This window comes from Haliotis cracherodii, unplaced genomic scaffold (genome assembly GCF_022045235.1).
Source record: "Haliotis cracherodii isolate W230 unplaced genomic scaffold, xgHalCrac1.p SCAF_6, whole genome shotgun sequence".
In the NCBI taxonomy this organism is placed as follows: Eukaryota; Metazoa; Mollusca; class Gastropoda; order Lepetellida; family Haliotidae; genus Haliotis; species Haliotis cracherodii.
In genome coordinates this window covers 25,696,239-25,720,691 of record NW_027266319.1, presented here as the reverse complement: position 1 = coordinate 25,720,691, position 24,453 = coordinate 25,696,239, and the positions used below count along the sequence as shown (strand labels likewise).

At 40.0% G+C, this 24,453-nt stretch overlaps 1 protein-coding gene across 2 annotated transcripts; it reads left to right on the top strand.

Annotated features, from left to right (window-relative positions):
* Positions 1-4,711: 4,711 nt before the first annotated feature.
* LOC139444729 (monoglyceride lipase-like) lies at positions 4,712-23,627 on the top strand. 2 transcript variants are annotated; one of them, XR_011651848.1, is made up of 9 exons: positions 4,712-4,898; positions 9,750-9,856; positions 10,679-10,815; positions 11,923-12,033; positions 12,657-12,746; positions 13,607-13,659; positions 14,902-15,064; positions 16,276-18,428; positions 18,475-23,627. XR_011651848.1 is itself a non-coding variant. In XM_071225661.1 (8 exons), exons 1-8 carry the CDS (start codon positions 4,780-4,782, stop codon positions 16,372-16,374), a joined length of 879 nt encoding a protein of 292 aa, XP_071081762.1. In that variant the 5' UTR covers positions 4,712-4,779; the 3' UTR covers positions 16,375-23,627. The 2 variants fall into 2 exon arrangements, 1 of the variants encoding a protein (XP_071081762.1); XM_071225661.1 differs by having other exon boundaries at positions 16,276-23,627.
* The last annotated feature ends 826 nt before the right edge of the window (positions 23,628-24,453 follow it).

The window sequence follows — 24,453 nt, the reverse complement described above, 5'->3', positions numbered from 1 at the left end:
GTCGTGGTCGGCCGGTTCTCGGACGGTCTGCAATGGAACTGAACTGTGTATATCGATCACAAAGGCGGAAAATGGTGCTGTGGTGGACGTTGAAGTGGCGTTGAAGACTGCGAATCACCTCTTTGGATACGTCCTATGCCGACAGCGCTGAGTCTCGGCATTTTCGAACTGACAATTGAATGTTGACAATTGAATGACAAATTATTGGCTTATGCTTACCTTATTATAGCCACTACCACGAGTTACGAATGCCATAACTTGCACGTCCATTTTGCTTCACTGTTTTCCTCCATGACACTTTCCAATAACATATATCCAATTTATATATTTTTTTAGTAGTCAGGTTCAATGAACTTCATACTACATGTGCATTTCTTTTTTTTTGAAGAGTGGTAACATGTCAGGCGAAGTGTGGATCGCCTGCTTCGTATATTACTACACGGAAGCTTTTCAAGAACTCTGGCTCACATATATGACTTGATTATCCACATGACCATGGATACATGTTCATGTGATAACGTGGAATGATAAGTCACTTACATGACTGACAAATAAAGATAACAAATAATTCATGTTTACTGTTCAGAATTTCGTCTTTGTGATTTAATTATACCGGGGAGTATACATGGGTTCGTAGTCTTGCTCCATCTTAATACAAAAATATATAGATCCGGGGTAGAATAGGTCTTCAGCAACCCATGCTTGCCGTAAGAGGCGACTATGCTTGTCGTGAGAGGCGACTAACGGGATCGGATGGGTGGTCAGGCTCGCTAACTTGGTTGATGCATGTCATCGTATCCCAATTACGTGGATCGATGCTCACGTTAACAAACAAGCAAATATATATAGATAGTAATAATGAAATAATTGGAGTAAGATTGAACACAGTTTTGCCTATTAAAACTGTGCTCAATCTTACTCCACTTATTTCATTATTACCATATTGTGCCTGAGATTTAGAACTTTACTGTGCTTTATATATATATATATTTTAAGTGATTTCGCATTTATTGAATAGAATAATAGGTTTAGGACAGCTGGTGGTCTTCCAACACACGAGTCTGTCTATGGGTCAACAACACATAATAATGACCATGGGACTGCAGCGTCCATTTGGCATCTCGCAGGCAAAGGTCAGCCTGTCCCAGGGTCAACTTCTGACTAACCCAGGGCACACTACATTTAACCCTGGGGCGAATCACTGTCAGACTGACACGTATTATTTTACGGATACCTGTTTGGTCAGCCTGCAGTACTCAGAACCTCATCCACAACGTCATGCTTGTGAACAGTGGCCAGCCAGACATTCCCTTGCCTTATGGCAGGCAGCTGACCCGCACATGACTCTGTACAGCTGATAATGGTAATAATAGCCTTGATGCTGCTCTCTGAATTGTAATGTCTAGACTGTGATTATTTAGACAGATATATTTAACTTACTTAGGGAACATATAAAACGTATATAAACTCCCTCCTAAAACATATACCCCACCCATGTTCTTACGATACTATGCTGACTTACAATATTAACATGTATAACCAACGGGTTTTGAGTCGTTGTGTGACAATATCACCAAAATAGAAACAGCAATAAATCAAACTCGGCTCACGGCAACCAGATAGATACCAAATTCTGGTTAATTTGTCACCACAAGTACTATTAAATGGGCTGGCTGTGTGTTCAAAGCCAAGATTCCCCCCGATGGTGACTGAAGTCTTGTTGACACCGTCTATATAGCCTTGTTCTCGCCTGTGTACCATGCATGCGCAACTTCAGGTACCGCTTCCTCCAATAATCTCACCGTCCTGACTGCATTATATCTTATATAAGTTAGACTAGGGTATACTGAGAGTATAAGAATAACAACACAATGACCCACTCTTTAAGTCTTGTGAATATAGTTTCCACACTAAGAGGACGGGGCGACTAACGGCATCGGGTGGTCAGGCTCGCTGACTTGGTTGAAGCATATCATCCATCGTATCCCAATTGCGTGGATCGATGCTCATGATGTCAATCGTGGTACTGTCTGGTCCAGACTCGATTATTTACAGACCACCGTTATATACATGGAATATTGCTGAGTGCGGCGTTAAACAACAAACAAAAAATACCTGCCGTTTATTCCAACAATGGTACCGCCTTGACGTGACCGCAAAGTTGAAACACCTCCGTGATGTAGTGGATAGAGCACATCTGCCCGGAGATCGGAAGGTCGATGGTTCGATCCCCGGCAGCGTCAAATCAAAATACGTTAAACTAAGGGATAAAACAAAGACTGGTCGGCCCTTTCTGTTACACACGCACGCACGCACGCACAAACACACGCAAGCACACACGCAGGCACGCAGGCACACATACACGTTGCTAAAAAAGTGCAATAATCTTGAACGCACGTTAAACCCACTTTCACCCTATACCTGCATAGTTGAAAGGGGGGGGGGGGGGGGGGGGGGTGTGTCTCATACTATCCTCCGTCACGCCCCCAACAGCTTTATTGTTCAGGGGGGTACGTGGGTATCCGGTTCAGGTTTAACATTCAAATGTCACCCCGACGTAAGTCAATGCCAGATGATGCACCAGTCGAAGCACAGTAGACAGTGTAGTCCGACACTACTCGGGACCGGAGAGAGTCATGGCGTAATGCACCCTCGGTGATTCACTCCGTTAACATTGGAGATAATTCTAAGGATATACAACTTCTTAATTACAATGAATGCGACTTAACTTGCTTGATAACGGTTTTAGTATCTACACCGAAACGTCGCATACATTGTAATAAAGAAGTTGTATAGCCATAGAGTTATCTCCCTTGTTCATCATACAGACTTCTTAATACCACTTAAAGAAGATACTATCTCGGTTAGTCTGTCATCAAGCCTATCAAATAAGGAAACAAGTAAGGATTAACCCTCGTGTTGCACATGTACTAATATTCAAGTTAACATAACCCCTTAAGATTTGTTTGTTTATTTGTTGTTTAACGCCGCACTCAGTAATATTCCAGCTATATGACGGCGGTCTGTAAATAATCGAGTCTGGACCAGACAATCCAGTGATTGACATCATGCGTATCGATGAGCAATTAGGATACGATGACATGCATCAACCAAGTCAGCGAGCCTGACCACCCGATCCCATTAGTCGCCTTTTACAACATACATAGTCGCCTTTTACGACATACATAGTCGCCTTTTACGACATACATAGTCGCCTTCTACGACATACATAGTCGCCTTGTACGACATACATAGTCGCCTTCTACGCAAGCATGGGTTGCTGAAGATCCTATCTAACCCGGATCTTCACGGGTCCCATCCCTAAAGAGCACGAAAACAATACGACCACAATTTAGTTGTTTTTCAAAGGTTCGTAATGGGTTGATGTGGCGCAGCATGGATTTGCTTGTGATACAAAACATTGTCGGACTTCGGAACAGACAAATATCGAATAAAGCCGAGTTTTTATATGACAATATAAGGGGCTATGCGGGAACCAAAACTTATTTTTCGGATCAAACAGAATGTCAGATTATAGTCAAAGGTCGGATTATTATTACTTTATTTAGTGGATGTGCTATACCCAGGTCTGCGTATAACAATTAACAACTATACTCTGCTTATACCTATCACCTATACGAAAGCAGATACAATTTTAATTTCTGAAAAAAGTGATATTTAAATATCCCAATTTATCGTGAAGTACTGACTGTTCGGACTGTTCTCAGTGGAAAGTCCTTATCGGAGATCGTCGTGGAATTAAGCTCCTTTTCTCCTTACAGAACAGTGTTAGATCTACCTTTCAGTATACTGGTGGTTGATACTTTAAAGTTAACATGGGCAACAAAATATAGCTCGTTACATGTGGTTAGTAAATAAGTAAATAATACATATAATTCATGGACATGTAAAGGGCAGCAATAAATAAGGTAGATAACAAGGGTTCCTGGACAGAGTTCAAGTATACAGACAATAGACTTGGGATGAGTCACTTCCTTGTCGGAGGGGTACAGCCATGGGCCTTTAGCATGCAGTGGTTATGTTTTCAACACCGACATAGCCGCAGGCCCTAAGGCATTCTGAACAGCTCTCGTGAAACGTTAATAATGTTGAAGAACATATAATACAAGATTAAGTGCATTTTGTCGAATGATTAAGTAAGCACTATGTCGTTATCTTGTTGAAGAGCAAATTACTTCCACTTCATTTTTTTAACGTTCCGTTATTCATTTCCACATATACAGAGAAATCAGTTCAAAATATATTTTTAAGTTTTCATATTCCATCTCGTCTGAAACGTTGAAAACAATCGTGTATGATGTAGGGTCACGGGTTTATGATTTAGATCCATGAAAGGATTTTATTATGGAATCAGATGATGGCAGTCGTTGTGGGGCAAGTATATACGGTAAAGGAACACCTGTACTTGCCTGATTGCATCCAATCTATTTATACCGCGGCCTGTAATTAAAAGTGCGGGTTAATATTTAATATGTTTTATTGATTTATTGTTATGGTATACAACTAGCGGTAATGATAAAATTGATTTTTCACCAAGTTGTTTTTCATTAAAGATCATGCCGTTTTGAGCGATTTGGTGTGGCTTTATTGCATCAACAAATATTCTTATCTAAAGTCATCTTGTGTGATACTCAGACGCCATTGAAAACACTTGATATCAGTCACGTGCTGTGCTTATTTATAGAGGGCGTGCTGAACAGGTGCTTGTCCTTCACCTTGACACCAGGCGACCGCACTTGACAGGAGGCACATGTGAACATGTCGGAAGAAAAACACAGGCCCGAAGAAACGAAATATGAGGGATATTTTACCAACAAAGACGGGAAGAAGATATTTTGTCGATATTGGAGCGAAGAAGAAGGATTGACGAAGCCAAAGTAAGAAATGATAGCTTTTCGACTGTCGAGTGTTTTTTTCTTTCCGTGTGTCCAATGCCCCTGGCTGTTAGGCCTAAAGTTGTGGAAGCTAGGTGAACGAGTGCTCGCATGATCGCACTTGACAAGGGGACCAAGGCCTATATAGTTTCTGTATTTACGTACTGGTACGTGTCTCTGACACATACCGTACCTGGGCTAGACTGTCGTGATAATCAATACAGGACACACCAACTGACACCTAGATCTGTCAGGTACCAGAGTTTACTGCTTTCGTTTTCCAATATTTGTACCGTATTCGCCATAATAAGCGGCCCGTGCTCTTAGAAAATTGACCATGAGCGTCCTCTCTGTCGATTTGGTCTTCCTATCACAGGTCGTTTAAATTATTATCGCATATGAGTTCCAGGCGTAATGTGTTTACTTGGGGTGTGCGGTGTATACAAATATTGTGCACCCCTTCTACACAGACGTACTTTCTGTATGTAGCGGTCATAAAATTTCCGAGTCCCGTGATGGGATTCGAACCACGGACCTTCTGATCCGAGGTCAGACGCCTTGTCCACATGACCAAAGAGGTTAACCCCGTCAACAAGCTGACAAGGTAAGGATGTCATCTATGGGATGACTCCACGCCCTGCTACATGTACAAACTGTGTATTATACACAATAAGAGAATACAAACTGTTTTGTTAACTTTTGATCTGAATACAGGTCATTTTTATGATGTACGTGTGATTGCTTACTGATATGTAGACCTAGAAGTTGGTCAGGGCCTGGGCACTTATTTCAGCAGCAAATATATGATGTTAAAAATTTCAGTTACGGCATTTGCCAAATTATGCACTTTGGGCAAGTTCTTTTGTTTGTTTGTTGTTTAATGCCACACTCGGCAATATTCCAGATATATGATGGGGTTCTGTAAATAATCGAGCCTCGGCCAGCTACACAATCAAGTGATTGACATCATGAGCATCAATCTACTTAATTGGGATACAATGACATGCATCAACCACATCAGCAAGTCTGACCACCCTGTCCAGCCGGTCGTCTCTTACAACAAGCATGGGTTGCTGTTTTAGTGTGATGTCATTCTGACCTTATGTCTCAATATGATTGAAATGACGTCTACAATGCACTGAAATAATATTTGCACCAGTGCGCATACAATTTTTATGAACTCAGTTATTTCTAACCATATAGGTAAACACATATGTATATATATATATGTGCCTGCTAATAACTGATACATTTCAATGATCTGTATAAACGTTTTAGCTATAAGCAAAACTTCTTGGGCTAGCATTACCCCCGTCATGGATATGCTTATCATGAAACAATGCTTAACATGCTAAAGCTAATATTGTAATACTGTTAGCGTGATTTCACTGAGCCTAAATAAACAAACATTGAGCTGATAGCAACAATTTCTAATCAGCGGACTGCGTTGAACATGGATAACTTCATCATGTTCATGCAAAAACAGTTCAAATTAAGCATTGCAATACATGTTGTAATTTTATCATGAAGTAGGTAAGAGATTTATAGATCTAGGATTTTAAACTAAGTGCCCTTGGCAGGCAATTTTGGAAATAATAGTTATTTTTTCCAAAATTGAGATTTTTGCAAATTTCCTTTATTTCAGAGATCTTATGACATGTATGAAGGACATGTATAGTTAACATCGTAGTCTGTCTTACAGACCCTGATACAAATATGTATCAAATACAGCCCATGCAAGTCTATAATGTTTCGCAAGTCTAGATCACTGCAGTATGAAGAGAGTCACTGGGCTCCTTTTTATTATATTTTTATTAAGATAACTGAACAACTGTTTTTTTATATACGATATGTTCATTTCAGAGACTAGATGTTAGCCTATGAACATAGCAACTTTGCCAATTTGAGTACTTTAGAGTACTGTATATATGCTTTACCGAAATGAAATGAAAAACAGAAAAACAGAAAACTGACAATAAAAAAGTATGGGTTAAGTCGTTAAATCCACCCCTGTAGTTATAACATATGTTTCACAGTTTTTGTCAAGCTGCATTATTTCAGTGATCGGACCGGTCTGCCTCATTCCGCTTGGATTTACAAACTGTATTCTTCTGAGCTTTTCTGTCTGCTCATCCATTTGATTACTGTGTCCACAACTTATGCCAAGAATATGTATCTCTCTCACGTGTGTCTTTAGTCCGTCAACCATCATTTTGATACTTATTTTCCATTAAGCACAAAATCACATGATGAAACTTGATACTATTGAATAATAATTATTGACCTAACTAGAAATACCTGTTTTGTGATATTTCATGTCCAAATAAAAATATTTTCTTCGATTTTGTGATCGTTGAAGTTGGAGGGTAAGAACAGACAATTTGACGTCTCACAACAAGATTGCTGCATATTAGACCTTAGGTCTGTTTCTGCAGAATGCAAAGCCAATGCTGAAAACATGTATTGTCATCCAGATAATTGTTTTTCTGTAACTGATTATTTGTGATGTAATGTTCAATTTACAAGGGCAGCAGGTGGTTTATTGTACCCAAACAGGTTTGTTGGTCATATAAAGCCAGTTACAGACATTAATTGTTATTTATTGTTTTGTCAAGATCAAAGGTTGTTTCTAACACATTACTGACACAAACTCCAGCCATTGATCTCGGAGAGACAGGTCAGAGGAGGAAAGCTAACATTTCTGGATTGAGTAATTAATAAAATCAATATTATAATATACAATGCATAATAATCATACAAAATCAACAATCCTCGTAAAATGCCTCTAGATAGATTATATATAGTAGACAGATGCTGCAACCAAGTCTGCATATCAGCCAATGAAAACATTTGTCACACACAAAGCCGGTAAGATTTGTTTTCGACACTGATTATGGAGAGTGTGATTTCAGCACTTTCATTTAGACATTTAAATACTTTCCATGAATGATATGGATGATGTTTTTCCCAATACTATGTATCTAGGAAAATTGCTATTCACAGCAAAGTCGCAATGACTTCTTTCACTATGCTTACCCTTTCACATTGAATGTATCAATGTAAAACTAAGTATTCAAGACTCTATCTCTCATTGGTCAGTGAAATACATGTAACCCCTACACAGCCCAGGGGAGAATGTGTCCCCAGCACCACATTGCTTGTCGTTAGAGGGTAACTTAATTGGGAAACATTTGGGTTTTGTGGGTTACATTTGGTCTCAAGCCCCTGTGCTTGTCGTAGGAAGTGACAGTAGATTGACATTTACTGCAGACTCGGAGACCAAATATTGGCTTCTGAGCAGGTTCAATCTCTCTCAGTTTTGGCTATTTGATACCACAGGGCATGGTGTGATTCAAGTTAACTGGGATGTAAAATGCAGCGCCATTTGTCATATTGACATTGACCCATGATGAACCAGGATGGAAACGTTCATCCAGCTTCATTAATACGACCTTGTCATCATTTATCATGGTCATCTGCCATGTGTGTGGTTTCATTACTGATATTACACCACAGTATCTTGATCCTGTTAACTTATTCAAGGCTCAGTGTCCATGTCAATGGTGGTCTTATTTCAGTAACGCTTGACATTTGGAAAGAGCTTTAATCATTATTCTAGCATGTCTAGTCCCAGTGATTTATGTAGACCTGCTCCGAGGATGATATTCAGCCCCTAGTCTGCAGCAAATGTCAGTAAAAATTCCCAAATTAAGAAGTTCCAATTTTCATGTTTATACACCTTATTATCCTCTTCTAGATGGTCAGGGCGGTCAGGTAGCCTAGTGGTTAAAACATGTGATCATCATGCCGAAGACCCGGGTTCGATTCCCAACATGGGTACAATGTATGAAGCCCATTTCTGGAGTCCCTGTCGTGATACGACTGGAATATTGCTGAAAGCGGCTTAAAAAATGTACTCTCTCATGATCTCACGATCAACTGTCAACCGACGATAGTTATAACTAATGTGATTGCATTGTAGAGATGGGTTGATAACAGGACCAATAAGGAAGAAGAGGTTATAATGTTTAGTTTTACATTATGGCATCAAATGTAATGCTAATACACAATGTTAAGAGCCCTCTGAATTTAAGAAAAAAAAGAACTTTTAGATGTGATAATAATCCAAATTTTGAACAAAATAATAATTGTTGACCATAAATTGTGTCTTCAGTGTGGTACACTGAATATAAATAATGTCTATCCCCGGTTTGTGTTCCAGGGTGCTGCTGTTCATCGTCCACAGAGCAGGGGAACACTGTCTGTGGTACACTCAATATAAAAAAATAATGTCTGTCTCTTGTTTGTGTTCAAGGGCGCTGCTGTTCATCGCCCACAGAGCAGGAGAACACTGTCTGTGGTACACTCAATATAAAAAAATAATGTCTGTCTCTTGTTTGTGTTCCAGGGCGCTGCTGTTCATTGTCTGTGGTACACTCAATATAAATAATGTCTATCCCTGGTTTGTGTTCCAGGGCGCTGCTGTTCATTGCCCACAGAGCAGGAGAATACTGTCTGTGGTACACTCAATATAAATAATATCTATCCCTGGTTTGTGTTCCAGGGCGCTGCTGTTCAATGTCTGTGGTACACTCAATATAAATAATGTCTATCCCTGGTTTGTGTTCCAGGGCGCTGCTGTTCATTGCCCACAGAGCAGGAGAACACTGTCTGTGGTACACTCAATATAAATAATATCTATCCCTGGTTTGTGTTCCAGGGCGCTGCTGTTCAATGTCTGTGGTACACTCAATATAAATAATGTCTATCCCTGGTTTGTGTTCGAGGGCGCTGCTGTTCAATGTCTGTGGTACACTCAATATAAATAATGTCTATCCCTGGTTTGTGTTCCAGGGCGCTGCTGTTCATCGCCCACGGAGCTGGAGAACACTGTCTGTGGTACACCCAGCTGGCACAGCAACTCACACAGAAGGGCCTCTATGTCTTCTCACATGACCACAGTAAGTCTTGTTCTGATGCGGGGGGTCAGGGATGGGGGATACAACAAGGACTGGTTGGCTTGGAGTCGGTGAGTGTTAAAAGTGCAGCAAGGTAGGAGTGGTGTAATGATACGACAATACAGGGTTGTGATTCACCTGCTGTTTGTTTGTTGTTTAACCCCGCACTCAGTAATATTCAAGCTATATGACAGCCGTCTGTAAATAATCAAGTTAGGACCAGACAATCCAGTGATTGACATCATGAGCATCGATCCACATAACTGTGATACAATGACATGCATCACCTGACGAGCCTGACCACCCGATCCCGTTAATCGCCTCTTACAACAAACATAGGCACCTTTCACGGCAAACATGGGTTGCTAAACATGCTAAAGACCTATTTATTCTACCCCGGATCTTCACTCATTCACCTGCTAAGTACTGTATCAGGATACGAATTGTACCACACCCCTAGTTAGGGGATACATATCGTATCAAGACCCCACTGCATCGTTACTCCTCTAGACTTTAGTCTTGACAAATACAAGCAGCTACACACACACATGGGGAATAGTGAAACAACAGCCGATCAAAAATTATATGAAAGTAGGGAATAATTTTATTCATTGACATCTGGGAATGAAAGAAATATATAGGAGAGTCAGATGCTTGTAAACTGTATGTAAATTTTTTATCAGTTGGCTGATATTCCAGCTAGTAATTACACTTAATTAAGAAAGGTAAAAATGGTTTAAAAATGGTTTAACTTATGTACAATGAACTATGAAACATTGTTCATGCAGAAATGACGTAGTGCTGAGATTTCTTCTTTGTTTTCAGTTGGCCATGGCCAGAGTGAGGGAGACCGCGTGCACATCGACCACTTCTCACAGTACACACGGGATGTGTTCCACCACATTGAACTCATCCAGGAGAAGTTCCCCGATGTCCCAGTCTTTCTTATAGGGCATTCCATGGTGAGGTGATGTCTGTGTTTCAGGTCATTCCATGGTGAGGTGATGTCTGTGTTACAGGTCATTCCATGGTGAGGTGATGTGTGTGTTACAGGTCATTCCATGGTGAGGTGATGTCTGTGTTACAGGTCATTCCATGGTGAGGTGATGTCTGTGTTACAGGTCATGCTATGGTGAGGTGATGTCTGTGTCACAGGTCATTCCATGGTGAGGTGATGTCTGTGTTACAGGTCATTCCATGGTGAGGTGATGTCTGTGTTACAGGTCATTCCATGGTGAGATGATGTCTGTGTTACAGGTCATTGTGATGTCCTTGTTGTAGAATATGTTCAGATAAAAATTTTTCTGTTATTCTACCTTGCCGACAGGGGCGGTTGGGTAGCCTAGCGGTTAAGCATTCGCTTGTCATGCTGAAGTTCCAGTTTGATTCCTCATGTGTGTGAAGCCTATTTCTGGTGTCCTTTGCCTTGATATTGCTGGAATGTTGCTAAAATGGGCATGAAACCATACTCATTGATTCACATTGCAGATGATCCAGTATGGAATTCTGTTCTAACAGCACAATCAACCTTCCTTCTGATAACGGGGCGGTCAGGTAGCCTAGTGGTTCAAGCGTTCGCTCGTCACGCCGAAGACCCGGGTTCGATTCCCGACATGGGTACAATGTGTGAAGCCCATTTCTGGTGTCCCCCGCCGTGATATTGCTGGAATATTGCTAAAAGCGGTGTAAAACCATACTCACTCACTCACTCACTCCTTCTGATAACATGGACATGATCCATAAATGATTAGTGACTTTAATCAAATATTATCATGAAACATTTCCATCATACTGCAACTCGATAGAGCTGAGGGAACTAGTTAGAATGAACCTATAGTAAACTAGGTTTATAACGAACACGCTTATAACGAACTGACGGATATAACGAACTTATTTTTACTCCCGACCATTTGTTGTATATATGCTGTATGTATGCTTATAACGAACTACGGTTATATGAACTACAATTAGTGGTCCCCTCGAGTTCGTTATAACCGTAGTCTGTTGTGTAGTGTTGAAAGGAAAGGCGAACATAAATGTTATATTTCCATGCACATCCTCTTCTTCAGGGAGGTAGTATTGCTATCAAGTCCGCTATGGAGAAGCCTGATTTCTTTAAAGGGGTAGTCTTGATCAGCCCTGCCGTCATCCCGGACCCCAATGTGGCCACCCCAGTCAAGGTGATTATCACACACTGAAATAAATACATATACATTGTTTCAAATCAGGCACCAATTTCGGCAGTCGTAATCTGCGAAAATGTCTTCAATGGTTCAAGGGGTTTCAGAACCAGCAACCCTGAAACACATTTATGTCATTATATATTTTGATGGAATGGAATTGCTGCAATTAGTAATATAGGTGAATATAGACAAGGCACACCTAACTTAAAAATGGTACACCTGCAAAAAAAACACCTACACTCACTCACTCACTCACTCACTCACTCTCACCAATCCCTCAACCCACTCACTCACTCTCACCACTCACTTACAACCCACTCACTCACTCACTCATTCACTCACCACTCCCTCAACCCACTCACTCACTCTCACCACTCACTCACTCACTCACTTACAACCCACTCACTAATTCACTCTCACCATTCCCTCAACCCACTTACTCACTCACAAACCACTCACTCACTCTCACCACTCCCTAAACCCACTCACTCACTCACTTACTCAACCACTCAACCACAAACTTACCACTGCATGTATGTTATAATTTATTTTTGTGTTATGTTGTGATAAATAGCTTTCAGTTGTGATCTGTAAGTGTTTCAAGTATACATTTTTTACAGATCACTCTTGGGCGCATGATTGGCCGATTGTTTCCCCAGTTCCCGATCATCCAACTTGACAGCAAGAATGTTTCTCGGGATCGTGAAGTGGTATGTGCATCAGCTTGCTACATGGTGACTAGCGCTAGTTGACGCCCTTTTAGGACTCCAGGTTAGAACAAGACCCCAGCAAAATTATGCTGGTCGAAAGAGCCAATGCAATTGATCGCATGGTCAGGCTAGCTGACCGTCAATAGCGTGTCATTGGACTCCGACATCTTGGCTCGTTACTCTTTACACCAATCACTGGTCCAGACTCCAGGATTTACAGGCAGTTGTCACATAGTTGAATATTGTTAAGTAATTGTTATCTTAAGTCATATAACTGGAATATTACTGAGTGCGGCGTTAAACAACCAACAAAAACAAAACGTATCTTGTATCAAATTTCATAAAGATGCTTGCGAAAAAGGATTGAGTAATGGAAAGAATGACTTTTTCAATATTGGCCATGTAGAAAATCAGATATGTGGGCAGATTTTAGAGACATCAGGTGCAAAGTTTAAGCTTCAAAGGCCTTATGGTTTGGAGAAAAGATTGAAACTAGACAGTAAAAGTACCACTTTGGGTGTCGGAAGAAAGATATCAAGTCCTTAGCAGAACTGTGATAGCCAGCTGCAAAGAAGCCAAACACAAAAACAATCATGTAGATATTGATATAATTTATTCCATTTCTTTTTGTGGTAGGGGCGGTCGGGAAGCCTAGTGGTTAAAACGTTTGCTCGTCACGCTGAAGATCCAGGTTTGATTCCCGACATGGGTACAATGTGTGAAGCCTGTTTCTTGTGGCCCCCGCCGTGATATTGCTGGATTATTGCTAAAAGCGGCGTAAAACCAAACTCACTCACTCACTCACTTTTTGTGCTAATATGGTGTATGTCTCTCTGTATTATAAATATTGTCTGTTTCAGGTGCAAAAGTATGATAACGACCCGCTGGTGTATCATGGGAAGCTCAAGGCAAGGTGAGATCACCTGTAGTTAATTGGTGTTGAAATATTTAATACTATTTCCATGTTTTGATAAACAGTGTGGTGTTTCGTGGAATAATGGAGTATCAAAAGTTAAGTAGGAACAAAGCGTTGTCTCACTTGGGTCAGAGTCTGAGATATGTCTGAGTGGGTGTCCATGTTAACTGCAGCTATTGACACTCTAATGCAGTGAACTTTAAACACATCTGTGATGTCATTCTATTGTTTGAATGCTCCATTATTTTTCAGGAATGGAGAGTTGCTTGTCAATGATACAGTATGTTGAACCATAATTTGAATTAATTTCCACTTGGAATAGACGGAACTATTTTTTACATTTATTGACAAGTGAATATTTTCACTTTTTTTTTCGAAAACTTGTATCGCCAGTGGGCTTTGAACCTGCAACATATGATTTGAGGACGTGTAAATGTCCACCTCAGCTACGCCGTCACCTGAAGATATGGTGTGAAATAAACTATTAAATATTTTCATAATTGTGCATAATGCTTAAAAACTCAAAATAATATGTATATATTTTGTGTTAGAGCAGGTTACCTACAATAATGTTCATATTTATAGCATTTAGATAAACCTTTTATGAGATAAAACAAATCCTGTAATATATATATCCTTGTTCAGGGCTCTATTAACGACGTGCAAGCGATTGGTAAATGCTAGTTTAGGACCCAATGAAATTACGAAGAGCCGTGTACCGTGCATTGTAAATGTCAGCTCGCGATGGAGCTTGGCGCTCGCGCACCAGCGGCAGAGAAGGTATTCCTCGTGCATCACGCAAAGGCGACTCACGCAGTATTAATGCAGACAACAAAGAGTTCTGGTTTATTGTTCAAATATTTTCCAGAAAGGAATATTTTGTCAAAGTGTAAAAGTAGGCAAGATAGACACAATTTTTATGGATAACAACTTCTTTAATACTGTAAAAAAGCGACGTTTCAGTATAGATCCTTATACCGTTGTCAAGCAAGTTAAGTTGTTATTCATAAAAATTGTGTCTATCTTGTCATCCGCCAACTTCTAAGTAATGCCTATCAAACAAGTTGTAAAAGTAGGGATGAGATTTAAGTAGGGGAATATCCTCGTTACTCTCCATTCCTTAAAAATAATGGGCCTCGGCACCTGCGGGGCCTTTGTTCCATTAGTTTTAAGGAATGGAGAGTTACTCGGACATTCCCCTCTACTTACTCCCCCTGACTGAAGTGCCCTGTGCTGCAGATGGGGCAGTGAGATGCTGGCCACCCTACAGGACATCACAGCAAATCTGGGCAAGGTGGAGTGGCCCTTCCTGGTCCTTCATGGGACAGAGGACAAGATGTGTGATCCCCAGGGATCCAAGCTGCTGCATGAGAAGGCCATCAGCAAGGATAAGACTCTCAAAGTATGTTGACAGTAGACTAGGCTTGGGACAGTCACAGCAACTTTCATTCAAGTGGTTCAGACCCTGATTTGTTTGATAGACATAACTTGATTGAATCAGGATTACCCTGAACATGCTGAGTACAGGTGAAACAGTTTCACAAGTGCCATCTATTCTCATGTTCAGGGGTAGGGGATTCAAGTTGAGATCACTGGGGGGGAAGTCTGGGGTAGGGGATTCAAGTTGGTATCACTGGGGAGTCCGGGGTAGGGGATTCAAGTTGGTATCACTGGGGAGTCTGGGGTAGGGGATTCGAGTTGGGATCACTGGGGGGAGTCCGGGGTAGGGGATTCAAGTTGGGATCACTCGGGGGAGTCTGGGGTAGGGGGATTCAAGTTGGTATCACTGGGGAGTCCGGGGTAGGGGATTCGAGTTGGAATTACTGGGGGGAGTCCGGGGTAGGGGATTCAAGTTGGGATCCCTGGGGGGAGTCCGGGGTAGGGGATTCAAGTTGGGATCCCTGGGGGGAGTCCGGGAAAGGGGATTCAAGTTGGTATCACTGGGGGGAGTCCAGGGTAGGGGATGCGAGTTGGTATCACTGGTATGAGTCCGGGGTAGGGGATTCAAGTTGGGATCCCTGTAGGGATTCTGGGGTGAAGATTGCACATTTGGATTCCAGGGTGGGGATTCCAGGGTAAGGGATTCAAGTTGTAATCACTAGGGGGATTCCGGGATAGAGATTGTTTCCTATGATCCCTTCACAGTGATTAGCAACTTGCACATTAGCATGTGGAAAGGTATGCAAGGTGTTAATCATTGAGTAGACGATGGGGTAGCTGGTGAGAGTGAACTAATGAGGATTGGTTGGTTAAGATGTGTGACCAGCTTTTGTGTGTGTCATTGTAAATTGACCTGTGAAGATCCAGGGTAGGAAATGTCTTCAGCAACCCATAAAAGGCGCTATAGCTGGAATATTGCTGAGTTTGGTGTCAAACAACAAAGAAAGAAAGAAAGAAACAATGTAAATTGTTGGAGTAGATGACCCGTTAATAACCGCTGGTATCAGACGTGATAGTCAACACGCCACTGTGGTGTAATGCTTGAATATTGCTGACTACAACATTAAAAGACTTCACTCATTGGCCCCGTCACAGACACTATGAATGTACATAGAAACTTAATTAAATGTGTTACAGAGTTTACAAATTCAGAACTTGAAGTTTTACTTACAGATTTATGAAAACTACATGCATCAGTTGCACAATGAACTTGGGGATGATGGAGCCGGCGTCCGTGATGACATCATCAACTGGATCGCAGCGAGAATGTGATTGGTTGATCAAACCAAGGCTCATTTTTAGATTGGTAGAACTTCCTGTGCTCAATATTGTCATCTGTAATGTTGCAGCTATACTGTTTATCAACTTCGGAGGAGGCCTTGTAACGAACTTGTATTTGGAAGTGACTAACTTTAGTTAACACTTTTGTTTTTAAGACATACTCTCTTACCTATCAGGGTGTGGAGTCATCCCACAGCTGACATACTTACCGTGTCAGCTTGCTGATGGTGTTTACCTCTTTGGTCATGTGAACAAGGCATCCAACCTCATATCAAACGGTCTGAGGTTTGAATCCCATCAAGGGACTTGAAGATTTTATGGCTGCTACACATCTATCAGACTTATCGGAATCACAAATTTATATACGTTTATAAATAGTCAACTTTTTGAGTTTTGGATAATTTGATGGTGATATTATGGTTTATAGACACAGTTTTGTAATCAACTTCTTACCAGATGAAATCAAACCTATTTTACGACTTAATTCCATTATGTACACAGAGAGCTACTGTATGAAGATATTTTTTATGCATATATATTTGATATCTATTTTTGTCATGTTAATGAACTGGGCACATTCCAAACAGAAACAGAATTGTTCCGTCACCTTATTGCTGAGGGGAACTGTTTGGAAAATCTGTCATCTACATCATTACTCATGATAAGGTCAGAAGCCTGGTTGCATGTGATCAAACTCTTGCAGCGTAATGTGATGTCAGGGCTCGAGTTAGCTACACAAGACATGCACAACCTTTTTTTTAAAAATACAGCGTATTATGAATGTCGACATGCACTAAGTGCATGTAGAAAAATCAAAGTGCAACATATTTTGTTCGGTGCAACTTGGTTTTCATGTCGGCATGCACTGGTGCAAGTTAAATCACATTCCTAAATCGAACCCTGGTTGAACATAAGGTCATAATAACTTAATTATTTGATTTTCATCCAAGTATTAAAAGTGAAGAAGTGGGAAGCTTTTTAAGTTTTATATTTTTTGTCATTTCAAAACAGTTTTGGTACAGGCTAGTGCCCGTCTACAAGTGCAGGACAGTTAGTTAGTTAATCAGGGGGCACTGGTGGCCCAGTCATCTAAGCAGAGTTGCGTCCCTTTGACACGCCAGAAACCTATGATTGTGGGTTCGAATCCGGTTCGCCACGATTATGTTTCTAGGTTTGTCAGCACCATACCCGTGCTCGTGGGTTTCACCGAAGTGGTAGACGTCTGAGACCTGCATCACTTCGGGCTTTCCTCCATTAAGCTGACACGCCGTGATATGACTGGAATAATGTTAAAAGCGACGTTTAACCCAACTCACTAACTCACTCACTGGTAAGTTAATCATTGTAAAACGAATGCATTTGTGTCCTGAAATCTGATTGGTTGAAAACCTTTTCAGACTTGTCACTGTGCAAGTCCTTTTTTTTATCCTCCTGTTTTTCATTCTCAGATTTGTAAAATTTGCCATTTGGTTGGCGAAATGGATACTAGGTTAATTAAACTTTAAGTTGGATCAATTATCGGAACAACTTCGATATGGTCAGGATTTCTGCCCATTCTGGTAACCAGATGGGTTCAGTTAATATGGCAGCATGTGATGTCATCCTTTGTATAATGACATCATCACATTCCATCACTTCACATGGAGAGAGAATGATTCCGAAAAAGAGTGATAACTTTTGTATTTTACAATGTAGATAAACATTGGGTTCTGAGTATTCAGTGACTGGACATTTTAACATTTGAAACCTCCCGCTCAGTCACAGTCAATTCCAAATGAAATTTCCGGCCATTGAATACTCAATAAAACCTGCAAATATAAAAAGAATAATAGCGTTTATCTTCTCAAAATAAGGAATCATAATTGAGTTGATAGATGATAAAAGTACAGAATTTCCCTTGTCATGTTAATATAGTTATTACTAATGTAATGGCTTGTGTTTCATTATAGCTGAAAGGGATAGAACTGTCATTAAACCACCCACATGTTATCAGAAATGAACGGGACACTGTAACTTGATAATGGATTCGTATTGCTTGACAACAGGTCATTATCACGCCCGTTGTTAGGTGATGTCACAGGGATAGGAAAGGTGACGTCACGTACAATAGTGACGTCTTCTGATTTGACCTATGACGTTTCCATATTTGTAAAAGTGGGTCAGTGAAATTCGTGTTAATTGCACTAAATGAATCAAAAGCGATATTGTTAATTTTATTTTGATTACAAATTCTATCCATTTTAGCTATGATAACGGTAACACTATTTTTCAGGGCATTATCATTTGCAGAAGCCCTCGGTCTTTTCAACTGACCTTCGTCGGGCAGTTAATAGAAGACCTCGGGGCTTCTGCAAATGATAATGCCCTGAAAAATAGCGTTACCGTTATATTAAAAGGACCAATGAACAAAATGATAAAGGGAGAGACTTTAATGCTTAGTTTTCCATTATTACATGGAATAAAAGTTTAAGATAATGGTACAAATAATTTTTCTGTGTACCATATCGTGACAAGTTAAGTCCAATATACAAGAGCTCGTCACCCGAAAAAATTCCCTAAATGTCTGTATTTTCTGGTAACTTGTGATAAGCTTGAGTCCCACCATTTTTCAAGATCTGTATGATGTAGTCTGAGTATTTTATGTTGTGGTATATTGACTAGGTCAACCTGCTAATCAGTATTTCCATGATTGCTCAAGGCTTTTCTGTCTGTTGTTTTTATGTGCATGACGTTTTGGGCTTTTTAATTTTCCATTCACACCTTACGTCTACAGAAATATGGAACACTGCTGAAAATACATGTCACAAATAATTATGGAACGTGAAAAGTTTGTGTACTTTGTGAAACAACTACATTTTCTTACTACATGCAGGGGCACAGGTGTCCCAGTTGTCTGAGACCCTGCAGTTCACTGTGCAGAGTTGCGTCCCTTAGGCAGGCCACAAACCCATGATTATGGGTTCGAATTCCAACTTACCATGATTATGTTTCTATGTTTGTCAGCACCATACCTGTGCATGGGGATTCCTCCAAAGGGGTAAACGTCTGAGACCTGCATCACTTCGGGCTTTCCTCCCACATTCAGCTGACACGCTGTGATATAACTGGAATAGTGTTCGAAGTGGCGTTAAACCCAACTCACTCACCACTACATGCAGGTGGTAGCTGTGTATTCAAATATAGACTTGGAAAAAAGTTAAGCACTGCTTACATTTCGTTACCTCATAAAATAACTATTTCTTTTCCGAAATATATTCTCTGAAGAAACACGTTTGTTTTTGTTTACGTAGTAGTCATACTCATATTTAAATACAGGAACCCAAATGGATGATCTAATGACGATTTGAAACTGCATCTTGGCAGTAGCTAGGACTACCATTTTAATTGCCTTCTCTGCTACTTTGCATATACTGCACACAAAAAGTTAGGGATTATGAATATTTGGGAGATATTTCCTTGTACTGAAGATTGAGGTTCTCTGAATGTGTATGGCGCATGCAAATACTTCGTGATCCCTAGCATATGTGTATATGATATGAGTCGGTATCTGCAACTATTGTACAACCGGTACTCATGTACCAGTTCTTCAGCAGATACCAGTAGTGTATTCGCCATCAAAATGACATCAATATGATGTGTAGATGTTTCCAAAAGATACATGAAATTCGGGCTAAAACAAGTGTGATGCTTAACATATTCCAGGTACCGGTATATATCTAATTTTGAACACGTTTTTCTCAGATATTGGCATTATCTTGTACCAAGAATTCCAGAAAGTCCTGGGTTGTTCTCAGTCCTCTTGATGTTGAACTTAACTGTTTCTATTCAAATGGATGCATTAATTTAATTGATGTGTAACCACAAGTTTATTATCAAAACTGGATTCTGTGTTATTTTATCAGGTCCAGGCACTTGGTCTCTGACTGAAATTCCTTGACAATCAGTTACCATATTGCAGCATGTGTTACTTGTAACAATGGTAGAGATGAATATAATGGGTTATTGTACTGTACTGCAGTAACAATGTGTCAGCATTATTGTTAACATCACATTCCATTGTCAGCTGATATGTGTTCATATCGACCGAATGTGTTTTGATATACTTTCAACGAAATAGAACTTGCTTATCACATACACATTTGATGTACATTTTCAAATAATTATTTATAAAAAAAATAAATTATATCCCCTTTAAGTATCTCGAAAGCTTTCGCATAAGGTATACATTCAATGATTTACTTTACCTATAGGATTAAGCTTGCTTGAAATAGACATTGTGTATACATGATACACATTTTGTGTATAATATTGTCAAAGTTACCTTAGCTTATCAAAATGTTTTTATATCCCTCTTAAAGGGACAGTACATTGATGGTTCTGTGTGACGTCACTTGCACAGTTCAGTTCACAACATCATTGAGCTCCGCACATTGAATCCGAGCTACAAAATAATAATTGCCAGCTTGATTAGATTAGAAGCCAGGGTTTATTATAGCCTAGTTTACCATAAGAAATGCCTCTGTTGTATGAAACCAGTCATGGGGCGGTCGGGTAGCCTATAGGTTAAAGCGTTCGCTCGTTACGCCGAAGACCCGGGTTCGATTCCCAACATGGGTACAATGTGTGAAGCCCATTTCTGGTGTCCCCCCACCGCTATATTGCTGGAATAATGCTAAAAGCGGCATAAAACCATACTCACTCACTCACTGAAACCAGTCACTCTCCTCTCTCACATCGTCACATCTTACACAGTCCATTCATGTGTCCTTTGAAACAAGAGAAAAGTCTGGTCATGTGCACAGCCGAGTAAGCTCGGGGGTTACTAGATATTGTTTATAAACAAAGCTTTAGAACTTCCGACGTCCTGTTACCTTAAGTATTTTGAAAGTTGTTGCAAAAGGTATTCATTCAGTAATTTCACAGTTTGTTGGAGTCGCAATAAATACCTGGACCTATTCGCCACCATAGCTAACTTTTGAGTGAGCGAGTGAGTTGGGGTTTTATGCTGCTTTTAACAGTATTCAAGTTATATCACAATGTGTAAGATTAAGCGATGCATGTGTCAGACGTTTACCACTTCGGTGAAACCCATGAGCATGGGTATGGTGCTGACAAACCCAGAAATGTAATTTGGGAAACTTAATCACGGAAGTGATGTCATCATCTCTTGGACCCAACTTAGCACAGACTTAGTCGTTCATGACCTTGAAATCAATAACCAATCACATGAATCTTCTAAAGGAGTGTTTTGCATTAATCAAATTTCAAAGTTGTGGCCTCATAGGAACAAGCCCTTGATAAATTTAGTCAAGAGTATATTTTTGCAAGAATATTCTTTTCTAAAGTATTAGACAGGTGCTGGGAAGTCCTTGTGCTATCTTGTGTTCCTAGTTGTATAGGGGATGGTATAATTTCGTACATAGCTGCTTGGTTCCATCGGGAAAGACGAGATAATTTGATTGGACAGATATATGGTGGCAGTTATGTTCAGGGTATTTATCATACTAGAATGAATATACAATACACAGAAAACAAGGATAAATATAGATGAAATACAAATATTTTGTCTAAAGTGTACGAACGAAATCTTGTTTTGTGACTTTTACACATGGATGGAAAATCTCCAACCAATCCCTACCTCTATGTTCTTTTTGTAAGAAAAGAATGCTCATTTTCAGTTGATATTTGATAGTCCCAGATTAGAAAGTCGGACACAAGTTTGTCATCCAGCTGTTAAAAGTGAGTTTGTTCTATACTGTTTTACTGCATTTGTTCAATGTATGTGTTCAGCGATGATGGTGGACATGCGGTTGACATATCCACCTGGTTGGATCCTAAAAAAAGAAGGATCACCCGTTTCTTTCATGTTACAGTAAACTACGGTTATAACAAACACGCTTATAACGAACTGACCGATATAACAAACTTACTTGTTAGCCCCGGCCATGTGTTGCATATATGCTGTATATATGCTTATAACGAACTACGGTTATTACGAACTAAAATGGGGGGCCCCTTTGAGTTCGTTATAACCATAGTTTACTGTACTGTAGTTAATATATCATGGCATGGCAGACTTACTACAGTAATAGGAAAGAATCGTGTAGTCCTTATTTTGTTTGGGTATGATTGATTAACTATAGATATGTGAAAGAATTTGATGGTCCTTAATGTTTTTTAGTTGTACAGTTTCAAGATTCATTTAATTTGTTTGAATTGCATTAATCATGATCCTCTTAATATTTTAGAAATGAATAAGAGTTTAGCATACACTAGGTGCACTAAAGAGGTTTCTGTGTATTACAATTGTATCTTTTCTTGTATTTTTTTTGTATTTTAGAGAGTTTTAACATAGATTCTAGTTATTGAACTTGTTTTTATTAATATGTTGTGTGGTTTTGTATTCATGTCAGCATATACCAGTCGAAGATTCATCTACTTCAGATATCTGGTAGTTCTTTGTCTGTGTTAAGACATATTGCTGAATTCTGTAGTTCCAGATGAACCTTCTTAAGAACTTACATCTGTCAGCTATCCATCAGGTTCCTGGTTCAAATCCACTGGGCATAATGGTAGAGTGGGCATAGAGTGAATGTTCTTTTATGCCACCGTCATAAGTATTCCTACCCTATCATGGTACATACTAAGCTTGGATGGTGATTGGTAATAACATTGACAATATAATCATTTCCTCAGCATTTAAAAACGTGCAATTATTCCCCAGAGTATTCAAAACCATTTTGAAAAGATGTTTGTTATCATAACTTACATTAATACAGATAGACAAAAACAACACAGCATGCAATGTGAAGCTTCCCTCCCATCCTGAAGCCTCCTCGCCGAGATTGATGCCCAGGGATATCTTACCTGCACACACACATGGACTATAGTTTCTGGAAAGATTGTATGGTCAGATCAAGTTATCTTGGTCAAGCAGCAGATTGTCACGTTTGATCAAACCCTAAGATGCTGTGCTTAATTATTTTAGGAAAACAAGAAAATATACTGGTTTGACCATTCCATTATCAAAGCGGCCCAACACATCCATATTAATCAAAAGAAGTTAAACAAAACCCGATTTCATGTTACTATAGTTAATATGAAAGAATCAGGTTTTCTTTAACTTCTTTTGAGTAGTATATCAGCCTGTTCTTTCTGGTTCTGCAAGTGACATATTCTTTGTTGATATCTGATGGTGCACTCACGGTGTTTTGTTTTTTAACAATTGTTGCATTGCTGGTGATAAAAATATTTTGATCATATTAATGTGTCATGTTAACTTGATGCAGCTGTCCAGAAGAAGAAGAAGTAACCTCTGTAATGTGTTTATTTAAATGAATATTCTGTTTACACGCCACCGACATTGACAACTTGGTAAGGTAACACAGATTCCTCGGTTTATTTGATCATTGAGCATTTCAGATAAACCACAGCTTGTCTGTCCAGGAACCGTTGAGAACATGACCTGTTCGTAATACCGATGGAATGATTAGCATGACACATGTTGAATATGTTAGTTAGTGAGAGCTTAGGAGCATTTCGTTCATGTCGCAGAGGGCTGCTAACTTCCTGAACTTTCAACCAAGGCTTACTCCTGTCTCATCTTTGCCTTGCATTTTGTTATTAACGCCGCATTCAGCAATATTCCAGCTATATGACGGTGGTCTGTAAATAATCGAGTCTGGACCAGACCAACCAGTGATTAATATCATGAGCATCAATCCACGCAATTGGGATCGATGACCGTGCATCAACCAAGTCAGCGAGCCTGACCACCCGATCCTGATAGTCGCCTCTTACGACAAGCGTAGTCGCCTTTTACGGCAAGCATGGGTTGCTGAAGATCTGTTCTACCCCGGACCTTCACGGGTCCTGTCTCATCTAAATCAAAATCGTCCAAACTGGGCTTGTGCACGTACAGGGGAGTTAAACAACAATGGACATGACACCAAGTAGTGCTGTCAAGAAAGAAAATGGTTGTTTGTTTAATCCCGCACTCAGAAATATTCTAGCTATATGACAGCTGTCTGTAAATAACTGAGTTTGGACCAGACAATCCTGTGATTGAGA